General features: G+C 57.3%; 1 protein-coding gene across 1 annotated transcript in view; it reads right to left on the reverse strand.

Annotated features, from left to right (window-relative positions):
- Positions 1 to 4708: 4708 nt before the first annotated feature.
- Positions 4709 to 16717, reverse strand: part of ARMC9 (armadillo repeat containing 9) — a 150130-nt gene continuing 138121 nt past the window's right edge. The window contains exons 23-25 of the mRNA XM_066280587.1: positions 15985 to 16090; positions 7180 to 7361; positions 4709 to 6028 (exon numbers count right to left, since the gene is read on the reverse strand). Of these exons, the coding sequence (XP_066136684.1) occupies positions 6006 to 6028; positions 7180 to 7361; positions 15985 to 16090 (311 nt within the window). The 3' untranslated portion in view covers positions 4709 to 6005. The remainder of the gene's footprint in view (positions 6029 to 7179; positions 7362 to 15984; positions 16091 to 16717) is intronic.

Below are 16717 nucleotides of genomic sequence, written 5' to 3' on the forward strand. Positions count from 1 at the left end.
ATAGATTGGACCACAGCGTGCACTTCAGACACATGGAATGGACTGTACGTCAATGGAGCCTCAATCATTAAAAAGAAGAAGACGGCCTGACCTGTGGTGGCGCAGTGGATAAAGCATTGACCTGGAACGCTGAGGTCACCAGTTCAAAACCCTGAGCTTGCCTGGTCAAGGCACATATGGGAGTTGATGCTTCTTGCTCCTCCTCCTTTCTCTCTCTCACTCTCACTTTCTCTTCTCTAAAATGAATGAATAAATAAAAATTTAAAAAAAGAAGAAGAAGAAGGCTGTGCCACAGGCCCCCGGAGGGAGTCTGTGGGCTGCAGGGAAGACACAGCCAGGAGTCCCTCCAGAGTGTGGGGGGCTCAGGACGGCATCCTGAATTGAGCTCTGAAGCCCTGGTGCTCAGGGTGTGGTGGGCCACTCAGTGGAAATGCAGATTCCAGGCCCCCGGCCCTGCCCAGGTGACTCCTGCATATTCAGGTCTGAGCATGTGTCCACCTGGACCGGACACTGTGGGGAGCAGTCTAGGCCCTTCCTGCCCTTACAGAGTTCATCAGCAACCCCCCACACACAGTGTGCCTGAGTGGTGACAGGAAGTGGGCAGGAAAGGACTCCCGGGAGCTGGCATCGCAGCCGAAGCCCAAGGAGGAATGGGGGTGTGGGGGAGGGTAGGCAGGGGCCAAGGCATACGTCAGCCAAGTAGATAGAGGAAGGAGCTGGGGCCAAAAGCAACCCAACCCCATGTCTCCTGGGGGCCAAGCCCCCCCCTTCCCCGTCCAGGGACCTGCAGGGCCTTCCTGCCTGGTCCAGCCCAGCCCAGCCCCTCCATCTCCCCCCCCAGCCATCGCCTGGCTGCCAGTCTTGCTTCCCTGGCACAGGGGCAGGGTCTCAGAAACCGGGACCCTGTCCAGAAAGTGACAGTGCAGGGACAGTACAACACGCACACCAGGGGCTGTGTCCCTGCCCCCTGGAGCCCCAGAGCACTCCTGTCACCGGGAGGACATGACTCTGGCCGGTGTTAGCCGCGAGAGGTGCTTCTGACGCTGCTGCGGTGACATCCACTTCGTGTGGCTGGCCCTCCTGCAGTGCTTGCACTAGATAACAGCCCTGGAGTTAGACTAAGTGTCATTTCCTGGCATGACTTCCCTGGGGCCTCGGTATCACATCCCCCACCTCCCGGTACTTTCCCCTTGGGCGCCCCTTAGGTAAGATCACCATGGAGCTACCAAACCCCTGTTTTTTGGTTTGAACTGACCAATCCAGCCTTTAGTCCAGGAACCCCTAGAAACACCCCCCGCAGACCCCACCCAGGGTGTGTGCCCAGTTCCTGCTGCCGGCATTGCGCCCGCCCCTGCCTCCACCTCCCCGTGCGGGGAGCCGTGTACCTCCTCCAGGATCTGTAAGTAACCACCCTCTCCATACCACTGTCCTCTGTGGGCGCCCGCCCAGGGCTCCGCGTAACAAATACTGATTTAACTAAACCGTACTCCTTCACGTCCCAGCGCAGAGCAGCCCCACGGGACATTTGCTGGATGGAATTGAGGCGGGGAGCTTACGCCCCAGTGGGTAAGCAACCCTGAGAGGTCCAGGCCTGAGAAGGGAGGCGAGTCCTGACCACCTTCCACGGTAGGTCATGCCCAGGTCAGGTTCTGTTCCCCTGGATCCTCATCCTTCCGTAGGGACGTGGCCTCACCACGTGACCTGCTTTGGCCAGCGGGAGAGCAGTAATGCGACGACAGTGGACACTTGCACAGCCTGACCTGTCCTCCTGCAGATGGAACTGAGGCCGCCATGTGGACGAGCCCAAACTAGCCGGCTGGAGGCTGGGAGGCCTCACGCAGAACCCAGGACCCGGCCAGTAGCCACTGCCAGGCACGGCTGAGGCCCTCGACTGCCCACTCACCACAGAGACACGCCGGGTTTGCCCAAGCCCAGCAGCACTGCCCGTCCGAGCCCAGCTGCCGTTGCTGAGCCACATAATTATAAAACTATATAGTCAGTGGTTGCTTTTAGCTTTTAAGTTTTGGGGGTAGTTTACGTTCAAAAGCTAACGGAGCCTGACCAGGCGGTGGCGCAGTGGATAGAGCGTCGGACTGGGATGCGGAGGACCCAGGTTCAAGACCCCGAGGTCGCCAGCTTGAGCGTGGGCTCATCTGGCTTGAGCAAGGCTCACCAGCTTGGACCCAAGGTTGCTGGCTCGAGCAAGGGGTTACTTGGTCTGCTGAAGGCCCGCGGTCAGGGCACATGTGAGAAAGCAATCAATGAACAACTAAGGTGTTGCAACAAAAAACTGATGATTGATGCTTCTCATCTTTCCGTTCCTGCCTATCTGTCGTCCCTATCTATCCCTCTCTCTTGACTCTCTCTGTCCCTGTAAAAAAAAAAAAAAAAAAAAGCTAACAGAATTGCTTTTTCTTTTCTTTTTTTTTTTTTAAATTAGCAAGAGAGACAGAGAGAGAAACAGACAGGGAGATGAGAAGCATTAATTCTTCATTGCAGCACCTTAGTTGTCCATTGATTGCTCTCTCTTATATGTCTTGACCCTGGGGCTACAGCAGACCAAGTAACTCCTTGCTCGAGCCAGCAACCTTGGGCTTCAAGCCAGTGATGTTTGGGCTTAAGCCAGCAACCATGGGGTCATGTCTGTGATCCCACACTCAAGCCAGCAACCCGCACTCACGCCAGATAAGCCCATGCTTAAGCCAGTGAGCTTGGGGTTTTGAACCTGGGTCCTCCACATCCCAGTCCGACACTATGCACTGTATCACCGCCTGGTCAGGTGGAATCGCTTCTTAGCACAACTTCCCACTGACAGGGTCTGCAGGGGTTAATAAAGATGGGCAGGCCCAGCCCCCAGACTATCAGCACACTGGATGAGCAAGGAGGAGCCCCCAGAACCCAGGTGGGGACAGGAGGAGGCTTGGGGAGCATCCACTTTGCATACAAAATGAAAGGGCGTGCCCCCAAACTCAGTAGTCAAGACAAATAATATTTTAATGCAATATTAAAAAAAAAATCAAATCACTAAACTCTGCCCCGTGGACTGGCTGGCTGCCTGTTTTTGTAATAAAAGTTTCATTGGAATCTGGGCTGGGCTCAGATCTTGTTTTTATTAAAAAGTTTAATATTTTGTCATGGACTTTTTTGGGTATATCATTCTTATATATTTGTGCATTTGTTTTTTATTTAGCTCTTTTGATGGGGGCCAAATCCTTCCCAACTTACTGAGTGACTCCTGGTATCTGACTGTATCTCAAACCTCTACCTGACTGTTATGTTCCCACTTAGGGTCATACTCTGAGCTGTTTCCAGACACTGAAACACTTGCTGTGAATGGAGCAAATGCGATTAAGGCCTACTCAGGAGAAATCAGGGGCCTAGGTAACCAGAGAGCCAGCATCAGTTCCAGGGGCAGAGGAGCCAGTCTTCCTGAGGGCCCGCTATTTTTCAAAAGCCCCCCGGAACGGTCTCTGTGGCTTCCCTGCCAGTTCTCACAGGCTGACCCTAGGAGCCGGAGGGTACACCTCCAGATGACCTGTGAGGCCTTTTGGTTTATTCGTGCACAGGTGACCCTCGCTTTTCCAAAGTCCGGTTTTACGGAAGCCCTATACCGTTACTTGTTTTTACTATTCGAAAGAGATCTGGAAAGGGTTTCCACCATGAGGGAAAAGGGGCGAGCAGGGAAAATAGTGTTCTGTGTGTCTGGCAGGGAGCCCGTGGGAGGCAGGGCTCCAGAGCAGCAGGGAGGCCCCACCAGGCTCCATCCCGGGGAACCACACTCAGCATCTCAGCATCTCAGCATCCAGCCGCCGCGGCTTCAAACCGGGCCTGTGAGCCTCAGTGCCTCCCCTCGATTTGAGCTGCGCTTCCGTTCGCAAGACGTGCTCCTAAAGGCACCAGAGGAAGCTGACGAGAACGTAAGGGTGTTACGCCTCACGTAAACCTGGATGCAATTAAGTGTTTTGATCGTGGTGAACCAAGTAAGGACGTTGTATAATTAATGGTAATTATTTCCCTGTAATTAATGGTAATTGTTTCTTCGCTATGGCTTATGAAAGGTTTCACAGAAAGCTCTATTTTTGAATAGCGGGGAAACCTGCCTTTGCTCGCATGCACCCCTTGCCCTTAGGTCTTGTTCACATCAACTCCAGTGAACTCAGGGAGGCCAGCAGAGAGCTGGAATGCTCAGTTTCCTTCCAGCCCCTCAGCCGGGGCTGTAGAACCGTGTGTCCGCCAGCAGCGAGGACACGCCAGGTGTGGTCGGAGGCCTGGGCACTGTTTGCTTTCCCAGGAGAAACGCCCAGGCCACACCTGCTGGTCTCCAGGTAGTCTGACCTTGAGAAGGATACTCCCCATCTCTAAAAGACAGTCTGTTCTTTTCCCGAAATGGCCAGACATGGACAAATCAGACTTGAGCTCATCCGAAGGCTGGAGGGGGGGGAACAGCCCTCACGCCAGGGAGGCACTGGGCGGAACTCCGCTCCCTCCGGAGTTCTGGAGCCTGCTGCTCCCACGCCAAGGCAGGGCAAGGCCGTGCCAGTCAGTGGCATCTGAGGAATCCGGAGGGGGTGGACTCGCTGGGGAGCGCGGGAAAGAGCTTTTCCATTACGTTCCTCTGCCTTCCCAACTGTTCACCTGAAGCGGGCTCAGCTTTCCTGTGTGCCCGCATCAGCGGCACGGAGACCAGCACCTGTGCTTGCTCTTTCAACCTCCTCAGGTCAGGTCAGGGACCCGGAGATGCTGATGTCCTCAGGAAGGCGAGAAGCATTCTCCATGGCTTCTGTCTGGAGACAAAGGTTTGTGCATTTCCAGAGAACCAGGAGGTGCCCACAGGGCCAGTCACACAACCATGAAGTTCCATCATGCCCAGCCTGTACCACTGCCAAGAACTCACAAGATTAACCCAGGGTCCTGGCCCGTGACGAATTTATGGTCATCTCATGGGTCACCTGGCCTCTTGTGTGCTCTCCTGAGGAGTCAGAAGGCCGCTGAAAAATGCAATGCTTATCCTTTACTTACATCCAATGGGACAACGATGTCTCCACAAAAGGGGTTGGCCAGGGCAGATGAAGTGCCTGAGGGAAAACGTGATTGTATTCACACACACACGCGTGCACACACACGTGCACACACACGCACACGTGCACACACACACAAAAGTACCATCTAAACACTGATTGATTTATTTCAATATTTCTATTTTAGAAGAGGTCAGATCCTCATGTTACCTTGGGTACCATTTTGGGTACCCGGGTCTTGCTGGCTCTGTGGGTGAATTTCCTCCCTCTGTCCTAAGACTTGGGCCCTGATGGCACCTTGGCAAGAAGCACCCGCAGGCCTCCTCCAGCGGGAACCTGTCCTTTTGCCAGTGGCGCTGTTTGTGGTTCCGGTCTTCACGGAGGCCAGGAAGCAGGCTGTCCCACGGGCCGGGCCTCGGAGCCCTCACACCACGTGCGCGGGAGTGCGGGGCTGCCCCGGATCAGCCGCAGTCCGAGCCGTCAACGGAGACAAACCGCACTCTTACGAGATTTTAAAAGAGAAAGAAAACGTCAAGTCTGCTGCTCAGGCTATGACTGGAGAATGATTTCTGTTACTCTGAACCCCTGCTGTTTCCTGCAGTGGTCTGAGGAGGGAGAGCGGCGGTTCCGGCCGGGCTCTCGGGGCCCCAGGCACCTCCAGGAGCATCGAGGCAAACAGCCCACCGATCTGCTCGTGCTGTCCACCCAGCTCTGCGCCCGTGAAGCCCTCGTGGCTGTGCGCAGGGTGACCGAGCGAAGGACAAGACAGGACCCCCCTGGCCTCCTCGTCCGGCTGAGCTGGGATCCGGAAAGGAGCCGGGGTCATGGGCCTGCGGGGGGCCGTCCTCTCCGCAGCTGCCCAACCCCCCCCAGCAGCTCTCAGACAACTGTCTCTTCACATCTGTCACCTGCAGCTGCTGGCTGGCGGAGGACGGGAAGCTGGCCGGTCCCTCTGCAGAGGGACGGGGACGTGGGGAAGAGGCACCCTCACTTCCTGCAGGGCTGGCTGCCTGGGAAGAGAAGGGAGCGACTGCCAGCACAGGCGGTCACTGCACAGAGCCCCCTTTCCCACACGACTCCTCCCTCCAGCTGGCGCTGGGCAAACAGAGAGACCCATCCCTCCCAGCACAGGGAGGCGCACGTGCTTGTTGAGGCCCCAGGACACAAGTCCACTGCCCACTGAGCACTGCGCCTCGGCCCGGGCTGCGCTGTGCTATCGCTGTGGCCAGCCAGCCCATCGGCTACGGGGTGCTGTTATCATAGTCATGTTAGCGGGGTCTCCTGGCCCAGGTTAGAGGGCTGCCTGCCCCCCTGGGGCCCGCCTGCCTCTCCTAGCCAGTGGGCTGGCCTGGCGCTTCCTTGGGGCCGTGTGAGGATGCAGCCTGCCCCGCCCGCAGTGGGAGGTGGGGCTGGGGCTTTGCGGCGTGGTTCCCAGCCATGGCCCCTGAACCACACTTCCAGCCCACTGGGTCCCCAGCTGGTCAGAGAGCCCGGGGCCATGTCAGCAAGGGAAGCATGCAGTCAGGGCCGGGGGCAACTCAGTCACAGAAATGCACACGCCCTGAGTGTGACTGATTTTATGCTGAGTGTCATTCTTTTGTTCTGCTTCTCTTGTTTTCCCTTATTTTTAGTAAAGCTCTTCAGAAAGGTCCAGGCTCAGTGGGGAGTGGAGAGGGTGGGTAGTCAACTGGCCGAGGCTGAGGGGACAGAGAGAGGGAGAAGTGGTCTTTATAGTGAGTAAAAGGGCCTTGGGGAGGGCAAGAATGGCCCCTCAGTCCCTCTGGCAGCCCCTCCACTGGCCTGCCTGCACGAAGACTGGAGGCTGATCAGGCAGGTGCCTCCCAGAGGAGGTCCGAGTCTCTAAGCCGACACAGCAAGCCCTCCATCGGGGGCAGGGGGCAGGGGGCAGAGGGCGGGGCGGGGTGGGGCTATCTTATCTCTGAGTGGCACTGCCTGGACATCTCACTCCACTAGCTTGTGTATGAGCCCCTGGGGCCAAAAGGAATTCAAAAGTGGAGAGGTCAATGAAGAACAGGCCCCTCGGGCCAGGGAAGCCCACCTGGGGCCCTGGTCCTGCAGGAAGGAGAAGTGGGCCTTTCCCACAGGAAAGGAGCCAGTCTGTGAGGGGAAGCCCGAAGCCCTCCAGTCTGGGTGGACTTACTCTGCAGGCCCCTCGTGGAAGACGTGGAGGACGCCGTGGAGCCGGGGCGGCTGGCCTGTTGGGGGCCACACGAGGAGTACCGAGGGGCCAGGGCAGACGTCTTGGCCTTGGGCGGGTTCAGGTCCAGGATCTCCGGGGCGCGAGGGCTCTGGGGCTTGCAAGTAACAGCTGGTGAAGAGTCCCTAGAAGGAAATGTGCAATCTAGAGTCACAGGGTCTAGAGTCACAGCTACGACATGGCAGGAGTCCCAGTCTTCTGAACACAGACAGAGGCCAGGTGGGCAGTGCCCCGGGCACGCGGTGGAGATGGGTAGAACAGGGCACCCAGAGGCCTCGGTCTGGGGGCTGCACACAGTCGGTGCAGGGCAGAGAGCAGGGGGCTTGGCTAGTGAGGGTCCCCCAGGCCAGGACAAGGAGACGACAGGTGGCAGGGCCGTCAGCAGGCCGGGGGCATGTGTGCGTGTGCGTGCTGGCGTATGACGTTGAAGACTGTGGGAAGTGTAGGACCCAGAGGCCCCCAGCTCCCGGGAAGGGCCCAGACTCTCAGTCCTGCTCTGCTGCTGTCTGACTGGTAACCGACCATGAGCCAGTCCACTGACATTTCTGGACCCTCGGTTTCCTCACCGGTAAAATGCCCATAGGACAGCTGTGACAACTGGCAAAGCTGTGCCTACCGACGGGTCACGGTGGATGTCCCATAAGGGGGGTTATGGCTCTGGAGAATGGGGCTTGGGAGGAAACTGCAGAATTTTCTGTTTGACTCATTTCTACATTTCTAAATCCCTCCCCTTTTTCTTTCTACGTTGAGGATATATTACTTTAATAATCAGACAAATAGCCTGACCAGGCGGTGGCGCAGTGGATAGAGCGTCAGACTGGGATGCGAAAGACCCAGGTCCGAGACCCCGAGGTTGCCAGTTTGAGTGCGGGCTCATCTGGCTTGAGCAAAAAGCTCGCCAGCTTGGACCCAAGGTCACTGGCTTGAGCAAGAGGTTACTCGGTCTGCTGTCGCCCCACGGTCAAGGCACATATTAGTGAGAAAGCAATCAATGAACAACTAAGGTGTTGCAACGAAAAACTGATGATCGATGCTTCTCATTTCTCCATTCCTGTCTGTCTGTCCCTGTCTATCCCTCTCTCTGTCTCTGTATAAAAAAAAAATCAGACAAATAAAACTTAAATATCTCCAAGTCTATAAATGCAAATTTAGGAAAAGACTGGCATAAAAACTGCCCCAGTTTGGGTAAGAAGTCCTTCACACCAGGCTGAAAGGGTGGGGGGAGATGAAGCCCTATCACAGTGTTTTAAACTGTAAGATGATTTTTTTTCTTTTGAAAGGAAATTTACTTTTATATCACTTAGATTATCTCCCCGGACACTGTCCACATTATACCTTTTCCCCGTGTGCGTGTTTTCCTATAGTTGCAGTCACACTTCACATGTTTTCTGTATTGCTCCATGTTTTGAGCCTTATCCCATTCTCTCTCCAGTGGTCTGGGTAGCCTCCATCGTAATTATTTATCGTGCTTGTGGACCATTTCATCTGATTGACATACCGTATGGAATCCATTATGCCTTTCCCCTCACGTTTTGCTTTTCTTTCATTCATTGCTAATTCACATGCATGCTAAGAACTGCGTTGGGCACTGGGGACCAACGGTCAACCAGACCAAACTCCTGCTCTTGGGATGTTCACAAAGGGGCTGTTTGATCAGTGGACAAAGACCGTAGAACAGCGAGGTGAGTCGCACGGCTGATGCTTTCTTACCCAAGATGATCTGTTTCAAATGACTTTCCCCTATTTTACTATTTTAATCTCAATATTTGAGTCATTGATTCACAGTTAATTATTTTTAAGTTGTGCTGAAATATACATAACATAAAAAAGGACCGTCATGACTGTTTTTAAAGGTAGCCTGACTGCCTTTTAAGAAGGAACAACGAGCCTGACCTGTGGTGGTGCAGTGGATAAAGCGTCGACCTGGAAATGCTGAGGTCGCCGGTTCAAAACCCTGGGCTTGCCTGGTCAAGGCACATATGGGAGTTGATGCTTCCAGCTCCTCTCTCTCTCTCTCTCTCTCTCTCTCTCTCCCTCTCCTCTCTAAAATGAATAAATAAAAATTTTTTTTAAAAAAAGAAGAAGGAACAACGAAGAGAAACTAGTAAGTACTCAGGTGGACCCTGGAAGTGGTAACGGCAGAGGGTTAGCCCTGGGTTACCTGGGGATGTCCCATCACATGGTCACAGGCCAGGGAGGCCAGGGAGCTAGCTATGCAGACTCAGGATGGCTGGCCAGCTTCAGCACATGGGGCCTTGCAGCTGATGGGCAGTAAGGTCAGGTTGCAGGGTTGGGGGCCACGGAGGTGATCTGGGCAGCATGGCTCAGGAGTCTACACTCTCTCAACCCCAGGGCAGGGCAGCCAGAAAGGGCTCATCCTTTAGCAGAGCAAGTTGGTAATGTGTATCAAAACCCTTGCATATGGGATGATTTTGTGTGTTAACTTGGCTGGGCCACGGGACCCAGAGAATTGTTCAAATGTTATGCTGGACGTTTCTGTGCAGGTGCGTTTAACTTTTTTTGGATGAGATTAACATTGAAACAGGTGGACTTTATAAATATAGCAAATTGCTCTCCATAATGTGGGTGGGCCTCATCTAATCATCTGAAGGCCTAAACAGAAAAAGACTGATCTCTGAGCAGGAAGGAATTCTGCTGTCAGATGGCCTTGGGCCACGAATTTCAACTCTTCCCTGAGTCTCCAGCTTGCTGGCTCACTCTGCAAATTTTGGACTTGTCAAGACGCTACAATCATGTGAGCTAATTTCTTAAAATACATTTCTCTCTCTACACACACACACACACACACACACACACTATTGGTTCTGTTTTTCTGGAGAACCCCGACTAATACACTTTAAAAGCCAGACTCCTCTTTGCCTTAGAACATGACATTTGTTTGGCCGGGGTATACTGTTGCTGGGGAAACAGCACCTTCAGACAGGGGCTCCCTCTGGCTGGCTCCTCCCACGAGCACTGGAGAAGGTGACCTTCAGCAGAGCTGTAGGGAACCACCCCCTCATGACCAAACCACCCAACACTGCTGCAGGAAGGGGCAGTGTTGACTGAGGATGGGGCCACTGTCATTACACTCTGCAGGGGTGATGGCGTCAGGGCCCTCTGAGGAGGACCCCGTGAAGCATGGGCTGTGGCTATTGGTAAGGGTCAGCCTGGCCTCGAGTGGCCTCTGGGCTCCCCACCTCCCCAGAACGGTGAGCTCAGCGGCATGGGCAGCCAGGAGCTCTGGGCAGGAAACGGTGACAGTTTGGCAGGAGATGAGGCCAGATGAGGGCAGAGCAGAAAGAGCATGTGCAAAGGAAGTTCAGGACAGCGGTCACCTATGGACTCAGAAAAAGTAATTTGTTGTGGGAACACCTGGTGCTGGGCACTAGAAACATTTCACATAAGAGTAAGTCAGGAGGGGCCTGAAAGACAGGTAACTGTTTGTGAAGAGACCCAGCCCGCATATATGATCTCCGCTGATCAATAGGAACATTGTGTGGAAGGGAAGAGCAATAAAAGGCTCCTGGAGATACTTAATCTCCGCTTGTGTTTGGAATGCTGCTGAGTCATAATCCCAATGGCAGAGCATCCTGTGTCCCTTCCCTTCTCCCGGGCCACCCGCTGCATCAAGGTACAAACGAAGGTGCCCAGCGGTCCCCTGAGCAGACTCTGCCCATCAGGGTTCATGACCAGCTGTCGGTCATTACTGTGGGTATTTGGTTGGGGCTCTCACAAAACTCAGAGAGGGCTGGGGACCTGGGGAGGGAACCCTCCACGAAGCACGCGTCCGTCCATATGGACAAGTTCGCGGGGCCCCAGCCTAACTTCCCGGGCACCTGGCTGGATGCACTGCGTATGCAGTGCGCTGCCATATAGCCTTTGGGGACAAATGTGAGGGGGGAAAAGCCTATGTGTAGATATATGTAAAAAATCATTTCCTTCCTTGTTTTTTTTTAAAAGCCAAAACACATGCAGAAGAGTCATTTCCTGCCTGTGGCAGGACAGGACCTCTGGCACGGTTTGCTTCAGATCCCGGCCCAGGACTGGACCTGAGGAGCCATCCCTCGCCAGCCCTCGGGCCACCTGGAGAGAGTGTCCAGGCAAATGCCTTTCCTGTCCAGCTGGGCTCCAATCCACGTGCCGGCACCTCGTGGAGCTGGGCCTCAGCGGGCAGCGGGGGGGGGGGGGGGGGGGGGGGAGGGGCGCGACGGGCACTGGGCAAGACTGTGCGACCACCTGGGCAGTGGGGTCCGTCACCTTCCCAGAGGTGACAGCTGGAAACATTCCAAGGTGCAGGTCAGACTGTCTTGGTCTGGACTGAGATTTCTTAGGAGAGCATGTTGGCTATTTATAGGATAAACGCTTTTTTTTTTTTTTTTTAATGATGTAGATTTAAAGCCTGGTTAAAAGTATTGTTCTCCAGCTACTCAATGCTAAGGAGTCTAAGAACCATGTTGTGGGGAGGGAGGGAACCTTGGCCATGGGGAGTGTGGGGGAGACAGTGGGATGGTGGGGCCTGACCCTTTTAGTCTCTGGCTTTCTGAAAGGCCACTCCACGGCAGACCCGTGCTGGAGGCCGCTGGGGTGGGCCGGGCCTGTGATCATCTTAAACCACCTCAATGTCAGGGCTAAGGAATGAGTGTAATCCTTCAGCTTGCCCATTACCCAAACCTGCTGCTCTGAGCAGTCCAGCAGTGCCCCCCAGCCAGCCTGCCTCCTGGGGTGGGGCCATCCTCATCACAGTGAGGACAGAGGGAGAGGAGCTGGGGGGCGGGGAGGACAGATGTCCCCCTCCCAAGGCACACAAGAGCCACTATCTTGCTTTTCCTCCTGCTGATTCATTCAACAAATATATTAAGAGCCTGCTATAGGCCCGGCCAGGGAACACAGGGACACACACCGTACACGTAGCCCGTTCGGGACGACAGTGGGAGCCGGTTGTGGGCTATGTGACCGCACAGTGGGCTCTGTGGCCCAGGAATGCGGCTGTGTGACTGGACTTTGGGGTCAGACAGGAGGAAGGAACACTCAGCAGAGGCCTGGAGCAGCCCCTGAAGAGGAGGTGGGGGAGGGAGGATAGAACAGCAAGATCATGCTTCCTTTTTCTATCCTTCTGTTTTGCAAACAGAACCCCCCACACACACACTCAGTAAGAAGTTGAATTTAAGTAATTGACATTAAAAAGAGAGCACCCATGGCTTTAACCCCAAGGGACACTGTGCCTAACAGAAGCTTGGAGGAACACCTGGGGAACCCCACTGTGTGTAACAAGGGGGGATCTTTCTACAAAAAGAGATTTAGAGGGTCTCTGTCTACTGTGAAGGCCGTTGTTTCTGGGGAGAGAGGACTGAATTCAGCACGTGCAGGAAGGAAAGGGGACCGGCCTAGCCCTGCAGGCAGCCGGGAGGCGGAAGCCAGAGCAGCAGGCGCCCAACTTGGGCTCTGGCCCACCTGTCGAGGCCTCTCATTTGAGCACCCCACTTCTGGAGGGTGCTGGGAGCTGGCGGAACCTGCCCAGCAGGGCCTCCGGCACTGCCAGTCCCAGAGCTCGCCCTCAGTGGCTCTGAGAGGGGACAAGGCCCAGGGAGGGGGATGCAGGCGGCCCGGGGTGCCCAGCCAGTCAGGTGTTGGCTGGAGGAAACCAGACGCCCAGCCCCCCGACCCCCCATCCTCCCTGTGCCCCTGGCTCCGGCTCACCCTGCCATCTCTGCACCTTCCACCCACCCTGTGTCCCCGGCTCCGGCTCACCCTGCCGTCTCTGCACCTTCCACCCTCCCTGTGCCCCCGGCTCCGGCTCACCCTGCCGTCTCTGTACCTTCTACCCTCCCTGTGCCCCCGGCTCCGGCTCACCCTGCCATCTCTGCACTTTCCACCCTCCCAGTGCCCCCGGCTCCGGCTCACCCTGCCGTCTCTGTACCTTCTACCCTCCCTGTGCCCCAAGCTCCGGCTCACCCTGCCATCTCTGCACCTTCCACCCTCCCAGTGCCCCCGGCTCCGGCTCACCCTGCCGTCTCTGTACCTTCTACCCTCCCTGTGCCCCCGGCTCCGGCTCACCCTGCCGTCTCTGCACCTTCCACCCTCCCTGTGCCCCCGGCTCCGGCTCACCCTGCCGTCTCTGTACCTTCTACCCTCCCTGTGCCCCCGGCTCCGGCTCACCCTGCCTTCTCTGCACCTTCCACCCTCCCAGTGCCCCCGGCTCCGGCTCACCCTGCCGTCTCTGTACCTTCTACCCTCCCTGTGCCCCCGGCTCCGGCTCACCCTGCCATCTCTGCACCTTCCACCCTCCCTGTGCCCCCGGCTCCGGTTCACCCTGCCGTCTCTGCACCTTCCACCCTCCCTGTGCCCCCGGCTCCGGCTCACCCTGCCATCTCTGCACCTTCCACCCCCTGGATGTCCAGGCCCGACCCCCGTGGTCCAGCTCCCAAAGCCCTTCCTGCTCACCCCCTCTAGTTCTGCTGTCTGAGGGGACGGCTGCAGCACTGACCCCTCCTGACTTTCTCCATCGAGGGGGCCATTCAGCTAGGCCTCTGCCCACTCTCGGGGGCAATGGCAGCTCCAGGTGTTCCCTTGGCTTCTAGAGCTCAGCAGAGGTTCCTGCTTCTGCAGGGTTTCCATCAGTGAGAACCCGCAGGACGGGCAGTAGGGCCTGAGTAAGGAGTGGCCAGCAGGTTGCTTCCCCCGAGCCCTCCACCCCATGAGGGAGAGCAGCATCAGGCCGGGGGCCCTGGCATGCTGCCCCCTGCGGCCTCATTCAGCTGCCCAGGGCCCCCCGCGGCCTCATTCAGCTGCCCAGGGCCCCCCGCGGAAGGAGCCGCTGATCTGGCCGAGGCAGCCAGGACCATGGCTGGGGGGGGCCTGCTCACGGAGGGGCTCACTGCGGGCGCAGTGCGGAGGTTCTTCCCTGGTCTACTGGAACGTGGGCACGCTGGCCGCCCCGTCCCCACGGCACGATGCCTCTGCTGCAGACTCCACGGGGGCTGCGCAGGCCGCGAGCCCATTGTTTCAGTGCAGCTGGTTGGCTTCTGTCTTAGAAGACTCAGCCTGCCGGGCACTGCGTGGCCAGGAGAAGTGGTGGGGGCAGCTGGGGTGCCCGGTGCTCGGGAGACAGGCTGGCTCTGAGGCTCCTCTCCCTGAGGGCTTCTCGGATCTGAGAGGAGGAGCCTGGGAGGTCATTATAAAGGCCCTTTCTAGATCTGAAAGACCCCAAGTGACCCATTAAGGCTTATTCTGTGCTTATTGGGTATAGAGGAAAACACTTTTATTTTTCCTGCTTGGGGCTTCAGTTTCTTTTTTAAAAAGCTGATATCTGAGCCTGACCAGGCAGTGGCACAGTGGATAGAGCATCGGACTGGGATGCAGAGGACCCAGGTTCGAAACCCTGAGGTTGCTGGCTTGAGCGCGGGCTCACCAGCTTGAGCGCAGGGTTGCTGGCTTGAGCGTGGGATCGTAGACATGACCTCATGGTCGCTGGCTTGAAGCCCAAGGTTGCTGGCTTGAGCAAGGGGTCACTGGCTCTGCTGTAGCCACCCCCCCCATCAAGGCACATATGAGAAAGCAATCAATGAACAACTAAGGTGCCACAATGAATTGATGCTTCTCATCTCTTTCCCTTTCTGTCTGTCTGTCCCTATCTGTCTCTCTCTGACTCTCTGTCTCTGTCACACACACACAAAAAAGCTGATATCTGAGCCACACCATTTTACCAGCCTCATTCTCTGCCTTCCTCCCCTCCATCCCACCTTCTCCGAAGCAAACTGCTGGGCTTGGACACTACCCCCCAGTCACCCCGCATCGCACAGCCCCCCGGCTGGACTTGGACACTACCCCCCAGTCACCCCGCATCGCACAGCCCCCCGGCTGGGCTTGGACACTACCCCCCAGTCACCCCGCATCGCACAGCCCCCCGGCTGGGCTTGGACACTGCCCCCCGGTCACCCCGCATCGCACAGCCCCCCGGCTGGGCTTGGACACTACCCCCTGGTCACCCCGCATCGCACAGCCCCCCGGCTGGGCTTGGACACTGCCCCCCATCACCCCGCATCGCACAGCCCCCCGGCTGGGCTTGGACACTGCCCCCCGGTCACCCCGCATCGCACAGCCCCCCGGCTGGGCTTGGACACTGCCCCCCGGTCACCCCGCATCGCACAGCCCCCCGGCTGGGCTTGGACACTACCCCCCGGTCACCCCGCACCGCACAGTCCCCCGGCTGGGCTTGGACACTGCCCTCCGGTCACCCCGCACCGCACAGCCCCCCGGCTGGGCTTGGACACTGCCCCCCGGTCACCCCGCATCGCACAGCCCCCCGGCTGGGCTTGGACACTGCCCCCCGGTCACCCCGCATCGCACAGCCCCCCGGCTGGGCTTGGACACTGCCCCCCGGTCACCCTGCATCGCACAGCCCCCCGGCTGGGCTTGGACACTGCCCCCCAGTCACCCCGCATCGCACAGCCCCCCGGCTGGGCTTGGACACTGCCCTCCGGTCACCCCGCATCGCACAGCCCCCCGCTGTGTTCACTCAATAGTTCTTCAGACTTGTCCCTTGGGCACGTTTATGAGTTTCCTCTCCTTCTGGTTTGACAACTGATAATCCTCAGGTGGCTGGCCCACCTCTGCTCTGAGGGTATCAGGCGTGGTGGCTGCACCCCCCTGGCCTGGGGAGTCTCGGCCCCAGAGACACGCTCCATTTCTCCCACTGTCAGAGGCTGGTCCTCAGAGAAGCCTTCTCAGGACACCTCCCCTTCCTACCTGGTAGTTCCTCCACTGCCCGGGGCCCAGGGCACCTCCGCAGGCGGGCGAGGCTCTCCCCGATGTCCTCTGGGCAGCCACTCTCCTGGCCTGGTGCCCCTGGAGGCTGGGAGAAGGAGAGAGAGCCCAGTCAACTTCTGTTCTGGATACTCTTTGAGGATGCTCTTCACAGGGCTGGGCTGCAATGCTGAGGAAAGCACGTGCTCCAGGCCAGAGACTTTCCGAGCAGCCCCTGGGTGCACAGGACTTACAACCTGGGCGCAGTGGGCGCGCCGCCCGGAACACGCAGCGCGGGGAAGCACGGGCCATCCGCCCGGCGGCCTCCCCAGGGTCCCGGTGCTGCTCAGGGAAAAGCCAACAGAACATGGAGTTGTCTCCCTGGGTTCCTGCTTGGCAGCACCACAAAGGAACATGGAGACGCACTGAAAAATTATTTGTGTTTTTCTGAAATTCATATCCAACTGTACTTTTATTTGCTAAATCTGGCAACCCCAGAGGTGGGTTTTTTTGTCCTGCGCTGCCGCAGGCGCCTTTGGGCCTGATGCCTGGGTCCACCCGTGGGGGCAGGGACTGGCCTCATCCCCAGCAAGCAGCAGCTGAGCTGACGCCCGGTAGAGGACCCAGCCCCGAGGTCCCCCTGCAGACACCACAGGGAAGGGGTGGGAAGGCCCGGGGACTCGGCCCTGAGCTCTCCACAGGGCGGGGGGGGGGGGAGCAGAGAACGTGGGCCCCT

The sequence above is a fragment of the Saccopteryx bilineata genome, chromosome 5 (assembly GCF_036850765.1).
Source record: "Saccopteryx bilineata isolate mSacBil1 chromosome 5, mSacBil1_pri_phased_curated, whole genome shotgun sequence".
NCBI classification, from domain to species: Eukaryota; Metazoa; Chordata; class Mammalia; order Chiroptera; family Emballonuridae; genus Saccopteryx; species Saccopteryx bilineata.